A 16,085-nucleotide genomic window follows, 5' to 3' on the forward strand; every position below is an offset into this window, starting at 1 on the left:
GCCAGTTAAAAAAGTGCACCTTCGACGTCGTTATCTATTTTGTCTTTTGTCGAGGTCAAAGATGTGTCGAAGCAGCAAGGTATACTTGTGCGAGGTCTAGTGTAAGCTCCATACCTGAATATATTGTTCGAAAGTGGTTTGTGAAACTCAATAGTGATATCTTGAAAGTGGAAGATACGCTTCGTCTTGCTTGGTTATCTCAGGTCGATTCAGACTAATTGAGAGCAAGCACCTTTGAAGGATAAGAGGCTGCAAACAACTTGTGAATAGAACGAGAAAAAGATATGCAATCATATGAATATCAACAGCCATCTTCAGTTTATAAAAATCTACTCCAAAAATTAAAAGTTCATGTGTAGCATAAAAGCTGAATGAAAAACACAAAAAAACACGGCTTCACAAGTTCTCAATATCTCGCCATGGGTGGAGCAACACGCGGTCGTGATAACCGGGTTCTACATTAAATTATTAAGCTGAACAATAAGTGAAGCCTCCACGCCGGTATCAAACAGGAAGAGAAGTGGATATCTCCGGGAGATATGCTCATGTTCAGAGCTAAGCAAAGTTCGAAAAAAAACACATTTTGTATTGGTGAGACTGAAAGTATTCTATGCACCGCGAGACACTTGAAAGACACGAGGCGATTAACAGGAATCTGTGTAAGGCGCAGTGCTATTCAACAAAATAGCCATGATAGACGAAGTGAAGTTATCCTTTTCCACCATAATACCAGGTTGCACCTGGCAAAGATTGTGAAGACTTTCTCACAAGATTTTGGGTAAGAGGTTCTTTTGCGTCCACAAATTTTTCCGACTTCGCATCTACTTTGTCCGATTAGTATTTATTAAAATATTATTATTAAAATAAGTTCCCAGTCGTACGTTTGAAAATGAAAAGCGTAATTAAATGTGGCTGGATGGATTGTTTAACACTAAATCTAAAGAGAAGTAATACATAAAATGGCTGAAACATGGGAGAAGGCTGTGTAGTGTGACGGTGAATACAAAATTAATTCATTTGCTGGCACAAATTCCTGCTAATGTTATTGTTTTCCTCAGCAGTTTGCGTCTTTCATGAGCAAATACGAAATGCGAATGAAAGACGACTAACGTTTCGTATACTTCCTGATGAATGAAGCTGCGTAGTATGAATGATTGCGAAGTAGAGTCAGATTAGAAGCTCAGAAATTTAAAAAAAATCAAGAATGTTAGTTGGGACAGCCGAGTATTTTATTCTTGAAAGAGTAGAACTTTCGACTAGTCATAATTTACCTGCTATGCTTATTGCCTGATGGTTTTTTGGGTATGCTTATCCGATTTACAGAGGTCTGCCGGCATATATGAGGCAACTGTCAATGGTTCGATTGCTAGCCCACGTTCGGTATGCTCATGTAAAGATGAACATCCTTAAGGTCTATTCCGATCCTGTAGAAGCGGCAGTCAAGGTAGGTCATGGAAGTTCAGCTGACTCAATCAAATTAGGTTCTATGACTAAATATAGGGCCGAAATTCGTGTGAGAATATTCTGCGAGGGGACACCACTCATTAATGAGATGGTTGCTGCAATCACACAGTCGTTATACTTTATGCATTAAAACGGCGCGACTTTCATCACGTTGCCACGTAAATCAATCAATAAAACGGTACTTTTGCTCATTGCGTTCACTAATCAACTACAGTTATCTTAAGTAAGTAAGTCTATCATATTTCATTGAAAATATAGAAAATGAGTCAATGTCATGTTTTTTTCACTCTGTCTTTATACAGTACCTTGGGCCAAAGTTTATTCCCTTGTGGGTTCGGCCTACCCTGTATGATATTCTATTTGATGAAAACGTGAACATTATATTGTGTCAACGTTACTCACTGCAAGAAACATGACTACCTGAGTGGAGAGAAATGTCTTTCAATAGTTACCATTTGAAAGATTGTAATCGTGATGGGCCTTTTTTAGGTTCGGTGGCGTGTGGACGCATTATCAGGATTGCGAATCGTGATTCTGCTCTGGAAGTTCAATATATTAAAATATCGAGACTTTCTGAACAAAAAATCAGAGTGAGTTTACTCAACGGGTATTTGCGTTCTCTTTTCATATGTAGAAGACTGCAAAAGCACCATTGCATGTCCTAAGTTTTTTTGTATTTACAGCGAACAATGGTCACATTACTCTCTTACAGATAATAACACTAACAGTGAATGAAATAAAAGAATGACAAAAACAGCTTGTGGGCTCGATCTTTATAAATTTCTAGATTACAAACTGATTTCTACTTTATTTTGTGATTGTAGTTTTACTGACGGCTTTTCGATATTCTACGTGAACTCGGACGGCAAAATTTGGAAGCACGTCGTGGACAAAATGGTTCCCGATGAAGATCGCGCAGTCGTTGACACAGAAAAAGACGCTCTAGCGGCTAAACTTTCCGCCGCACTAATAGTCGGATGGGGTGGGGTTCAGGCTGTCAGTGACATGTTGTAACAACTAAGGGGTTACTAATTCTGTAAAAGCTACATCCGTCTAAAGCTAGAAAGTGATCAAGTTCCTCACTTCTTGATCCTTCCACTTCTCTTATCAAAAAAGATTACGACAACGTAACCTAATGTCGCCTTTGCGAGACTGACGTGTCTGGTCTCACAAAACCTTGTTACTCTATATATATATATATATATTATATATATATATATATACAAACACACACACACACAAACATGCATAACGATTGTAGCTGTGGAATATAGATAGCTCATAGACTCTGAACAAGCACAGAACATCAGCGTATGAGTTCCAGCTGTTTTCTGGAATTAAGGATGTTTCGAATCTAGTAGCTAAGGATCGCATAAGAAAGATCATATGTGGCTTACCGTGCACTGATTTATGATAAAAGTGAACGAGACCAGGACTTTTCAGCATGGAAAATGAACGGGTTTTCACTTCAGTGATAACGCCGGAAACGAGAGAGAGAGAGAGAAAGCGAGAGCGAGCGAGCGAGAGAGAGAGAGAGAGAGTGAGAGAAAGAAAACGCGTTGGAAATTAAAAGAACGTGTCGGAAGTCAAGTACCAATCACTGATAACGGTGGATGTCGGAAACGAAGTGTGTATGCAATAGGTTTTAATAAATTTTTATCCATCATGCTAAATCAATATATGAGCGGTCGTCATTGTTGCCATTTCGTTATAGTTAAATAAACAATTTCTTTAAGCAAGACACATACTGCTATCAAGCTCTAAACATCTCAGATAAGGAGAGTGATAACGGCGGAGGGAATTAGTGAAGTATGATTGGCTGACGATAGTACAGCGGCGCATGCTAGCTAGGTTTAGCCTGCGCATTCCATGTTCTTTACGAGTACAGATACAAAAAAAACTGAATAGAAACCACCGAATTCGTCATACGATTCCATATCCTTCATTATTTTTTTCTCTATTTCGTAACTAGACATTACCATCTGAATATATACTTACAGAACAAACAGGGAATGCAAATTGGTCTAAATCCTATTATTCCATATTCGCACAATAATTAATAATTCGTTTATTCCAGCGTGGATTTGTTTTTATTTATCGTCAAGAATGATTATAAATACCCAAATCAGTACATAACCACAAATCTTAACATATGAAGCAGGGTCAATAGTTTCAACTATATGACATATTGTATTAGTCCGGTGCAAAAAGGTTGAATTTATGGTTGTTGCTGTTTTGTTGTTGTATAAACTTGTGTGACTTCCAATGTCCTACTGTCATATTTCACCGGTTTCTCTATCGGAATTCTCATGGATGCAATATAACTTAAGGGCATATATAAACTACAGTAACAGAGTTACACTTATTAGACCGCAATCACTCAATACCAGTAAAGCGAACATTTTTCGAATAAAACGTTTATGTTTAAATCATCAGTTCTTTAAACAGTGTCGCCAGATGCGCTCGGTTATGTTCGTTCACAAGCGTCAGGAGGACGGCACATATTTTATATGTTTACTACACCTTTAGAAAGTGTTCATTTTACGCGTCTGGTTATTACAGTGATAAAAAAAAAAAAAATAAGAACTGTGGGCGACCGATTGTAGCTGGACGAATTGTAATACCAGTACGCAGAGTGGATGCACTTGTGTTATCGATGCATTCCGCTCCGAGCTCGGGGTATCAGCGGTCTGCTTAGCGATGGCAGTACCGTAAATAACAGTCAGAACATATATTTGACTTGTGATACGAAAAAAGCGGTAGTGGGGTTGAGGCTTTACTTTTATTGAGAGACGACATTAATGGCTAACAATGTGCGTTGTAGCATTCGTTGGCAAATCAAAAGAAATAACCAATCTTCGTACTGAACAAACTAAAAGATCTTATCAAACTCCCTGCAGGTTGGCGATAGAGCGTTATTGGCTAGTACCCTAGCCCGTTTGTCCTGCGATTACCCCTTCCGATATTGATGAATCTGCAAATACACCTCAACTATACGATACTAACACCAGAATTACAAACTGTTACTTAATGCTATCGCTACAAAATTATAGGTTTACAGAGTGGCTTATTACCGAAAAGAGTTTGGTTTCGTAAGGTCTTCATTGAAATCGGCCTCTTGATATGGTAAACCAGGCCGGTTTTAACCCATTAGACTACTTCTAACGGAAACCAGCAATAACCTTTTTGAAGAAATCTGTAGGCAACATATTTGGTATTTGCATCCATGGGCCATTGAAACCGCTGAATAAAGTAGCGTAATCGATTGGCGAGGACGTGTAATCGTACTACGAGACGATGACAGTGGCTTCGTTCGTTGCCCTGCGCGATCCGTTTGCTGGAAAATGAAAGCTAGTATTTGTGGCTCGATGTAAAGAGCAGTATTGCAGTAGGTAAGCACGCAGGCTGTTCATGTTTACGTGGTTTTGCTCTTGTAGAAGCCATTTTTGTTGCGGCTCCTCTACCCGATTTTCACGGAAAGCATCATTACCATCAACGTCGTTGTCATTGTCGTAATCATCATCTTCCTCACCATAATCACCAGTGCCTTTCTCGAGTTGGACAATGAATCGTCATTATTACTTTAGCTATTGCAATGCACTTCCTAATTAAGAGCATATCATGCAGGCCGAGAGGTAGTTAGAATGTGTTAATTGTTTCATGAATAGTTAGTGGTGAGAATAAAAGGCTGTTAAAAGCAGAAATTTAATTTTGATAAGCCGTTTTGTCTGGTACCGTACAGTAAAGTCTAGAAGAATAGAAAAGCGCTAGCCAACAATGTTCTAACCTTACCTATTGTTTTCTTAGTTCAACTATATCTCAAAAAGGGATACCTGTTGGGTGTCAAAAATCAAGTCTGAGAGGGCTCACAAAGCTTTCTGTCTGACTATAAGTTGTCGAAAAATGAAATAAGTAAACAGGATCGATGATTGTACGCACATAAATTAGTAGTAATTATTGTCTTGTCTATTAACTTATAAGAGTCCTAATGCGAGATCTAAAAGTTGGTCCAGTGATACGTAGAAGTTCTGAAAAATTTCTTGGATTCAGTTTTTGTAGTGGTTAGGTATGAACGCTATATATTCGTTGGTATTTCTTTACTGCAGTCTCAGCCTATAATAGTATGTAAAGGAAAGACTTATTTATGCATATACAGTACTTATCTATGCTCAGGTATTTTATTGCTTACCGCTGTTTTGTGAGTCATTCGCCCTGGCCTATGATAGGTAAATAAAGTTATTCAGTATTGAGTCTGTACCATCTATTTAATGTTTGGCCAGTTTTTCTGCAGTTACACCGTACTCTCGTAAGATATAATTTATCTGTAGCATGTTACAAACATCAACCTTCGAACACGAAGATATTGGTTCATTATATCGGGGCGATACGTTCTACAAACAACACATTTCATCGTAGCCTAGCAGATATACTGTCAACGGATACTTTGTTGTGTAGAACAAAATGGTGTCATATAAAGCGGACAACTGGAATGTTATAGTTTACCTGGCTGTGATTGAGCAAACTTTAGACAAGTTTTTCTTTTTACCTAGATATACTTGCTGCACCATGGCCACATTATGTGGTCAATTACGGATCGCTAGGAAGGTACTAACTGCTGGTCGGACATCTTGTCTTGATCATGTAGTTTCTTTTATGGTCAGCTGGAATAGATTTGTAGCAGTTCACGTCCATCAACGACGCAAAAATTCCTGGTTTCAGTCGAAGCTGATGCTGATGATAACGGAACAGAGTACTCAATACAAACTGCTTACCATACTTTTTATACACATACCGCTTATATTATAGTTATGATCGCTTATTTTGTGTTTTGATAGGATCTATTGTGGGCTGAAGTTGCACCTATACGGGCCTGAAGCACTATTTAGCATCGAAGCTCCTTTCGAAGCACTAATAAGACTTTTTTTGTACCTGAGACGAACGGTTCCCACGATAATCTGAAATGCTGATTAAACTCAATATTTACTTGCCGAGCGTTTGAATCGCCATTTTACTGGCTAGAAGATAATTCAATGGAAAGCATTTATGATGGAATTTTTAATGAGTGTTCTCTATATATATAAGTAAACTACCTAAAAGATTAGACATTTGTAGGACGCCCCGCAGATAGCGACTCAACGCTTTAAAATCGAGATATATCGCTATCGAATATAAATTAGACAAAATACAATTGACCATTATCTAAAGAAACTATTCAAAACTTATGCTATAAAATTAGACACGTTTATTTATTTTAAGTTTGCTTATACCATTAGAGGTAATTTCCTTCGGCTCCAACGAAACAAGTTTTTTTAATAATAATAATGTTAATTATATCACATTGATTTGAATATGTAAACGCTGCGTTGCTTTATGTAAGAATCGGCTAGTTGGTTGTCCTAGTAATAATTGTAGAACGCAACAAATATTAAACATAAATGTTAAATTCTAAACATGGATTGAATCTCATTTATTACCACCGATAGTAATCCAGTGTATTTCGGCGTCACGGTATATCTAGTGTCAGTTAGTTGAAGAATCCCTCAAACTTATTAGAAGTCGTATTCTATAACCTATTTTCAGCAAGCCAACTCATAAGACCTTTAGAATTTTTTTGGAACATAATTCTTTAAGACAGGAGTTCTTTGCCAATTAAGTGTTTAGTTAATGCCATTACAAAAGCCCCCCTTTTTTCTTTAGTTATTCTTATAAGCCGCTATATATCTGGGCATCATTGAACTTGTCTATCGTAATTTTCGAATTTTTATGTGTGCCATAATTTTAATTATCTATAAAGTTTTTATAGTTAAGGAACATAGTGAGACCTTTATGAATGGATACATATTGATCATCATGGCTTAGCTCGCTAGCTAAGTATTGCGTCGGCTATTTGTATATAATATTGAGTACTACTTCTACTCTCAGCAAACCTTAGACAAATTTTGAAGCCAGCGCTTCAAACAAAACAAAAACAAACTGTAGAATTAGTAGTCCGTTTAAAGAAAGTAGTACATGCAGTGTCTCGCATGGTTGATCAACGTTATTTTTGCTAATACTGGTTATGTTATTTGGCTAGTTCAGTAATTCCAATTAGAACAAAAAAACGTAAAACTATTATATCTTCTTGATAATACAATAAACTTTTTGCCTGAAATCTCGCAACTAAAAGTAACAGATTTTGTTCTAAAAGAGATTAAGCTAAACGAAGCTTAAATAGGCAGAAATATTAAATATATTACTAAATAATGCTATTCAAATATCGTTTTCTATACAAGAAGGAGTGATTAGCTACGTTATTTTAATAGTAGGACACTTGCCGCCATTAGTCTTCGTCTAGTTGAACCGTATTCCGTAAACCGGAAAAGGAGATATCCCATAGAACACGGCCAGCAAAATCTTTGGTAAAGTAGCTCGGTGGATGGGTCGTAATCATTTCCATATGGCGCCTAAAAAATGAAGGTCCTATACCTAACAGAAGACAGGAAATGAAGACAACAAAATTAATCTTGTCGCAGTGTATCGGCCGATAGAAATGAGAAAAGCAAACTTTGATTCAACTTTGAGATTAAACGAACCTACTCACGTTAAATAGTTAGCGATGAACGTAGCAGGTCGTCTTAGGCCTGGCTTGCATCCTGCCGATTATTAATGAAGCGACGGGGGACAACTGGAGGTTATTTGGTTAAATCACAGAATCGATCGCCTTCCCACGCAGTTCCCGTCTGGGAAGACATGGAGCCTTTATCGATGAAGAATAGGGGTGCAGCAAGATCAAGTTAGGGAACACTGCCAGTTAAAAGAAACCGCACAGTTTCATTTGAATCGCTTCTAGTTTTAGTCAAGACAGTGTCATGGAATCCCCTAGCAGGAAAAATGAGCTCGAGATTCCTAGATGATAACATGAACCATACCATGGTAAAAAATCGTCGAGTATAGCTAAGATCTGCTAAAGAACTAGCGTACGAAGCGACTCGGATGCTTTCTGGCCATAAGATGTTTCTATCGCCTGCAGTGAATCTTCGTCAGATATCGATTCAAAAGTTATGATAAATAGATGCAATATGGTTTAAAGGAGTTAAGTTTCACCGTGATATGGCGGCTGGCTTTGATCTGAAATCTCAATAGGGCGATTGTGTACTAATAACTATTCGCTGCGTCATACACCGTACGCGGATTGAAATGTACATATTTATTTAAGATATTTATCAGAGCTATGCAAATCTGTCTACTGTAAAAAAAAAATCAAGATCATACTACTCAAAAAAAGATAAAGATAAGGTTGAAGACGGAATTTATCAGAAACACAGTGGCATAAATTTGGTTTCATCAATGGTAAATTTGATTTGCTATTTACTTATGTTTAGTAATTTAAAGATGAGTTAATTTCTATAAAAAACAGAAATAGATGCGTCTATTTTTACGAAAGTGGTACGAAGTTGTTTTGCATTGTATAATATTCCAATTTCTAGTAGAGTATAAACTTGGCCGTGAACCATTCCAGGTTAATAAGCTATTTTAACTAGGACCACACATTGCTACTTGGTACAAGCTCACTCACAAGCATATTGCCATTTAGAGAAGCTTTAGCTGTAGCAAAAAGAGTCAAAATATGTGTTTCGATTTAGACGAACTGACGAAGACAAGCAAGGGACTGTTGTTTGTCGTAAATAAATTTCATCTATTATTTTTCTGTAGTAGAAAAAGCCGTAATACGCGATCCAGAGGCCTGGGACGCACTAATGCGAGAATACATATACATATATATATATCATACATATAATACTTAGGGACACGTAACGTAAATAAAATACGGCTATGAATTGAAAAACATGCAGAAGAAAATCTCGCATACGTTTCTGACTGATGTAGCGATCATCAGAAAACATCGTTATGAATTGACATGAATACAAAATGTTGTTTATCAAGGGTTAGTTATAGATATTATTTATATACACCTTAATTAATAATTATATTTTATTAATAATAATATATTATTTATATTTAGGATGATACATGCGTACGCTCTGAATCGCATGAAAATGATCTACTTTCGAATTATAACAGATATTACTTCACTATTTGTAGGTCCACTTCCACTGAGATCCGAATTAGCTTGGAATTAATATTCAGCCGTAAAAAGGTTTTTCCTGTTTAGCAAACTCAACAGAATTGAAATCCTGTCCTCGTGATGACTAACGTGTTCGCTTGTTTAACTTAGAACCACTTGGGCTAACCTAGGTTTGGAACCGGCCTAGATGAATGTCTAGGGTGTAAGGGGCAATGAAGAGAACCGCAGCAGGTCTGGTTGTACTTTACGCTAGTCCTACCTGGGGACGTGAATCTCGAATCTCTGAGAAGAACTACATAAACACGCTACTAGTAGCTCAAAAAGTAGTTGGTGGCACGAGATTCCAAAACAGTGTCCATGGATGCGGTAGTTATAGCTAGCAAAAATAGTCTCACAATGTGTCTTTGCCAAGAAGTGAGACGAAGACGCTGATTTCAAAGGCGGCCGCTCCAGACAAACACGGTAAGCAAGCAGGAAAACTGGTGACTAGATAGACCCAGGAACGCTTTTAGAAAACCCATTTGGGCCTTGAATTCGGTATGAAGCTGGTGTGGGGTACCGATTAACTATGAATAACCAGCAAGAGTCACAAGTCGACGCCACGTTATCTGAAGGACACTACAAATTGCAAATGTAGACTTGCTCATTAGGAAAAGCAGAGCCGTACCGGTTCTGATATTTTAAAGGTCTACTAGAAAGGCCCAGTACGCTCTAGCTAGTTGATGACATAATGGCTAAAGCTTGTTAAAATATGTTATTAATTTGATGCATTTTGAGTGATTCATTAGCAACCCTCCTGTTATCAATTATTGATTTTCCTCTCTCAGTCAATAAGATCTTGAAAAACTAGTATTGCACTATATCTGTATGAAGCTCAAAAAGGCCTTTCTACTTCTCACATGTCCCAACCATAGAAAAACCACATCTAACTCATGTTTGACGCTAATATTTACGTCCACTATGCTTTATTGCGGCCATGGTTAGCCGGCAACTTCAACAGCCAATACTAAGTTTTTTTGCAACGAATTAGTACAATAGGCTTTTCGAATAACCCATTAACCATTTAATCCAAATGGTGTTCGGTCATTCTCAGTTTCAGACCGATGTGGCCAAGATAGGCATGCAACTATATATGTTATGCGGATCTGAAAAATATGGGACACCTAAAGGCAGCGCCAGCATGTAGAATGCTACAATTGTCTAGGCGATTATAGACAGTATGGTCTGTTCAGAAGGGCTTAGGCGTCAGTACGATCCATATGGAACGTATTATGAGATTTAAAGAGGAACTAGTCGAAACAAAGCGAAGACTGAGAGTTGGAGAAAATTAGAATAGCTGCTTTTTTAGTTAAGGCTAACTATAATGTAGCTACTTTATCCTGTTTAAGGTTCCAATGTAATGTGCACAGTCTTCCAGGCATTGGTTGCAGTTGGGTCCGGCGGATAGAGATTAGACGAAGAATGTTTTTTAAACACAGAGGGTATATATCACACGTCCCACGCGGACCACTTAAGAAAATAGCTCCATGCATCGAAGATAGTGCAAACCTGCAGTTGCAAAAACAGGCGCAAAACCGGACCTAGACCTACTTTGCTTTGAGACGTTTTATTTATGTTTATAGAATTAAGATCCGAGTTTCTCTATGCACTGCAGGCCAGCTCAACCATTTTAGTTCCCTATGACGCGACTGAGCATTGAGGTTTGTGCGTAAAATCATGGGCATTGAACCTTCTACCCATTTTGCTAAGGAACTTCACAACAGCGCGGGAGGATTTTAATGAGCGGTGTGGTTATAGATATGCGGCTTGTGTTGGTAAACTTAGAAAATGGGTAATTTTATAAACACTGATTAGCATGCACATAATGGGATTATTTAATTAGTCTAGAAATTTTATCAAGCCAGAAGAGTGCTGTATTTACTTTATAATACAGTAAACCGTTCGGCTTTGAAGCATTTAAGCATTACCGTAAAAAGGAATTATTCGAAGACAGAGCGTTAAAACGATATTACAATATGATGTAATATTTAGAAAATTTTTTAGAATAATGTGGCAATCTGAAGAACATCGATGGTGAAAAGAAGCGTGTGTGTGTCTATCAGCACAATTCAGTCATAAAATAAAACATTGAGCACGTATTATCCAATGTATAATCGTATCGACTAAACAGTGGATATACGAATCCAGGTCAAAATTTACTCAGTGAATTTAGAACTTTATGAGAAAACTTCAAGAACTAACATTGGCATTTTGATTTGTCTTGTATAGATTACTGTTAAGTTCGAAAGTCATTCGAAGCGTCATACAATGATGACAGTAATGATATGTAAATACTGAGCTTTATTTGATCAGAAAATTACACACCTTACAGATAGACTCGCCTAGCGATCTCGCACGACCTTCCAATGGCACTAATAAGACTTAAAAAGAAGATTCGGGCAGTCATCAACTAACAATAAACAAATAGAATTAGCAATAAAATGGTAAAAGAAAAAAAGAAATAGGGAGGCTTAAAAAACGCTCTATAAATGGTAACAAGGGGGCTGTCCTGGCGTTGGGTCTGTTACAGACATGAGGCAAAAGAAAAGCCACGAATTGGCGAGTAACACTGGCCAAACGACTAAATTATTGTTATTATTAGCAACCACTCGGTTCCTAACTATTGGGCATAGGGCGGATCTGAAATACGCATTTACTGGCCAGGGATAATACTCTGAGCTTCCTTCGATGATGATCAGTAAACCATTAAGATCTATAGTTCAATTGTTGTGCTCACCACTGAAACTTATTCAGAACCGAATGATTTCAGATGATTATTATTTCCATATTAACCTATGAGATTTCACTCATTGCAAATTTGATCCCCACTAGCTCGAATTAATCATCTTATAACTGACCTGGTCGGAGAGATGTCTGCGCAGTTGCTTTTAAGTAGGACTACAATAGCTTTAACTTAACATAATTTAATAAAATCCAGAGACCTCTATGACGGAAAAATTTCTCAGTTTGAGGTCAACTAACCACTGCACGGTTCTATAGAGGATCATGAAGACAAACCAACTTAATATAGACGATCTTATTAATTTCTAGATTATTATCGTATGTCCAAGCAAGTAATGTTGCCTCTTTTTTTGTCGCTACCAACATATCCAGGGATCGGTTACCTCTTGTGTATAGTTGTATGCGTGTCGCTATCTGACTTAAACGGGGTATATATATGTCCTGAAAATGTTTTGTCCTAGGCGAGGAACAAATTGAACATAATTGGGGTGTATGAGTTACAAAGAAGCTATTCGGACTCTTTTTCTGCATGTCGGAGGAGGTAATTACAATTTTGTTGATATTCAGCTTTATTCTCTACGTAGAACAACGCTTTACATTGTGGTTTTCGTTTAACTTGGGTAACATTCACTAAGTTATTCGCGCTTTATCATCTGCGGCCATCTGCGGAAATCATTGACACTAACCTATTCTCGAAAAGGCTGTGAATTCGGCCATAACCGCAGGAGATAAGTGCTAATGAAGAAACGTAACCGTAAAACAACGCCACGTAATTGGCCTCCAAACCCATGCTTAGTTAATTGTGCATCACGATGTAAAAATATTTCAATATTAGAGGAGATCCAAGTTCTGGATTAGTTAAACAGGAAAGTTCTGCTCAAGAGAGGTTGGGTGGAAATAAGTTTAAAAATGTAATTCCATAAAAAGCGATGTAAAAACGATCTGTCGAAAAGATGCAGAATTATGAAACGATCAGTACAATACGATTATCAGTAAAACGTCGATTACACGTTATCAATATAGAATTGTATCAGTTGGATAGCATACGCATGCATTTGTAGTAGTTTTACCCAGGCCTACCTAGTAGAGAAAATTAAAACTATGCCATGATACTTGTATATTTTCTTACGCTGATTACCGTGAGTTTCAAGAAAAATTCTAGGTTTGATTATGGAGAATTTCAATACAAAAATCGCAGTTGTTTGGGGTTACGAGCCTTTGATCTTTTTGCATTGGTTAACTTCAAGGTTTGTAGAAAAAAAACTCGTCCTCTATACGCGAAACCTAATGAGACCAAATTACTTTAGATCACTATTATTTGTATATTAAGCTCTTCCAGGTTTGTTTAGATAGGCTGTCTATAATTTACGGACAAAACACTCATCTCGTTAAATTTAAACACGCACAGCCTTACAATATGGAGAATCGGTATTGCTAAGTCCTATACATTTTCTTTCAGACTCCCGTAATCCACTGAATACAATGCTAGAGGTTAAGACCTTTGCGAAATGACGAAATTCTAAAAGCTCTCGACCTCGTAAATAAACATTTGACCTATAATTATCCTTCAGCCAGAATGATTATGTTTTTTAATTAATAACTCATTTTATGGTATATGTCGATGGCGGAGCTCAAACCAGAAGTTTAGCCGTCTGAAACACCGCTTCGACTCGCGTTTGGTCGTGGGTCGACCCTCGAACCAAAATGCCCTCGAACACAGGGCATAGATAGCATGGCTTCTTACTGCAGGTTTTGTATCGCGAAATGCCAGTAATGACAAATATTCGAAGGCAGGCTATTTATATCTAGGTTATTAATGACATAATGCACCCGCACTTCAGGATGACATACCAAATTGTGACTCACAAGATAACGAATGTAGCGGCAAAGAAGTGGCCGCGTTAAGGCTATAAATGACGGTGGGAAGCATCATTGTCATGGCTTCGAAGCTCTCAGTTCCTGGATTCCAATCACAAAATGCCAAGAAGTTTTTGTGACGAATTGGAGCATGACTCGGCAGGAACTTCACAGGAGCACAGATCACAATCATCATCATATGACTTTTTCAGCAAGTTGTTAGTTAGTGTAGTTGATTTTACTAAATCAAACGTCAATCAATAGCCTAACGCTACATGCGCAGTTCACAGTTGTTGATCTCTATGCTTAATTATTGAGACAAAGCCCACAAATGGAGGCCTGCCTTCTGCGGAGCATTCTGTGGGTGGGCAATATACAGTCGTTGACAGCAATTGAAAGGATTGAAAAACGGATTTGGGCTGAAATTTGTACATTGCCGAAAAACAAACTTCAACCTTGTGAGGTCCCAACGACCCAAATGAATTTCAAGATAATTGTATTAGGTATCGTTGTGCACGGTCATACTTGATGTTTACGTTCATTCATTAGACGAGATGTCACCATAAGGCATCTAACCTTAATATACAGTTTATGTTTTAGCACGTCAGTTTCGCCTAGAGTGATTGTTAACTGCTTCTATAGATCTTTTAACAAGTGAAGTCTATCTTATTCATTTGTAGCACAAAAGATAAATCTTTAGAGTCAAGTAATGCTTTGTAGTTACTCTACTACATTGTCCTTGTACAAACCTGGGGTCAGAGGATCCCTTCTTCTGTATAATTTATTCATTTTTTAGGAAAAGATTTGACAATAGTGGCTGTTAAATTTTAGCATATTGCCGATTCGTTATATTGATTTAACGCATGATCCTATACGCCGCCAAGTTATCTGATATATTTAGTTTTTTTTTTTGTAAATTCGGCTTTATTTTATGGAGATATACATTAGTGCAAGCTACTCGAATGCATCAAACGTTCCCATCTGGTTTGAAAGCTTTATGCGAAAAGACCTTTGAAAATGTTGTCGACGGCTAAAAACTGGCGCTATGGTAAGGAATTGTCCCTTTTGTTTACCTGTTGCTGATAATTGACTTCAAAATGATGTTAAACCAATTGTATACAATTCGGAACAGCTGTGCCAAACTGTATGTTCTTGTCTGGCAATTTTGTAGAACAAAAATGACAACAAAACAATCTGAATTGCAGATGTATTACCAGGATTTATGTCACCGTTATGATTCTTGTTCCGTTGAAAATAATATCTCACGCAAATAGGGCAAGCTGGTTACAGAAAAAACGTTGCCCCGAGTTTCCTACGTTGTGAGTGTATATCATGTCGTTGCACTATAATGAAAGCTTTGCACGCGACATTCATATTTAGGCGTCGATGACAGTGGGTAGATTACACTGCTCCCTTTGAACCCGCAGGCCGACGAAAGTGCAGTATAGTCAACAATCGATGTATATATTGAAACTGAACAAAAACAAGTAGAATAATGTTTGAGCTAAGCAAAATGTTGAAAGCCGTCCTTAGCCATCTGTGTTAAATTTCAGCCTGTTGTCAACTAGTGGCTTCCAGAAAAGCAAGCTGAAAAACGTCGCAGACGATTTTCTAGAACTGTCAACTGACCCTGTTTCTACTTTTTAAATTCAAATTATGGCGCGTACAGTGCTGTGAACACGCGATATATTAATACTGTTAATGAAGCTGAATAGTTAATTAATTAACTAAAATAGCTAACGTTTCAACTGTAGAAATTACAAGTCAGGTAAGGGCTCGGTATCAGTAAACCAGTAACCGTTATATTATCGTTACACGTTAAGTTCGCGTGAATCTTGTCTTTCATCCAGGCTACACTTAATTTTTAATCGACAAAATGATAATCATTCAAATTCGTATGATTTCCATATGTAGCGAT

General features: G+C 37.5%; 1 protein-coding gene and 1 long non-coding RNA gene across 2 annotated transcripts in view; one reads left to right on the forward strand and one right to left on the reverse strand.

Moving 5' to 3' along the window:
- LOC111269274 (uncharacterized protein C6orf136 homolog) overlaps positions 1-3,141 on the forward strand; it is a 5,818-nt gene extending 2,677 nt beyond the window's left edge. The window contains exons 4-6 of the mRNA XM_022848741.2: positions 1,324-1,444; positions 1,954-2,054; positions 2,289-3,141. Of these exons, the coding sequence (XP_022704476.1) occupies positions 1,324-1,444; positions 1,954-2,054; positions 2,289-2,478 (412 nt within the window). The 3' untranslated portion in view covers positions 2,479-3,141. The remainder of the gene's footprint in view (positions 1-1,323; positions 1,445-1,953; positions 2,055-2,288) is intronic.
- LOC111269275 (uncharacterized) overlaps positions 1-11,347 on the reverse strand; it is a 13,567-nt gene extending 2,220 nt beyond the window's left edge. The window contains exons 1-2 of the long non-coding RNA XR_002685687.2: positions 8,045-11,347; positions 7,779-7,929 (exon numbers count right to left, since the gene is read on the reverse strand). This is a non-coding gene — a long non-coding RNA (uncharacterized LOC111269275). The remainder of the gene's footprint in view (positions 1-7,778; positions 7,930-8,044) is intronic.
- Positions 11,348-16,085: the final 4,738 nt, after the last annotated feature.

This window comes from Varroa jacobsoni, unplaced genomic scaffold (assembly GCF_002532875.2).
Source record: "Varroa jacobsoni isolate VJ856 unplaced genomic scaffold, vjacob_1.0 scaffold_1372, whole genome shotgun sequence".
Classification (NCBI taxonomy): domain Eukaryota; kingdom Metazoa; phylum Arthropoda; class Arachnida; order Mesostigmata; family Varroidae; genus Varroa; species Varroa jacobsoni.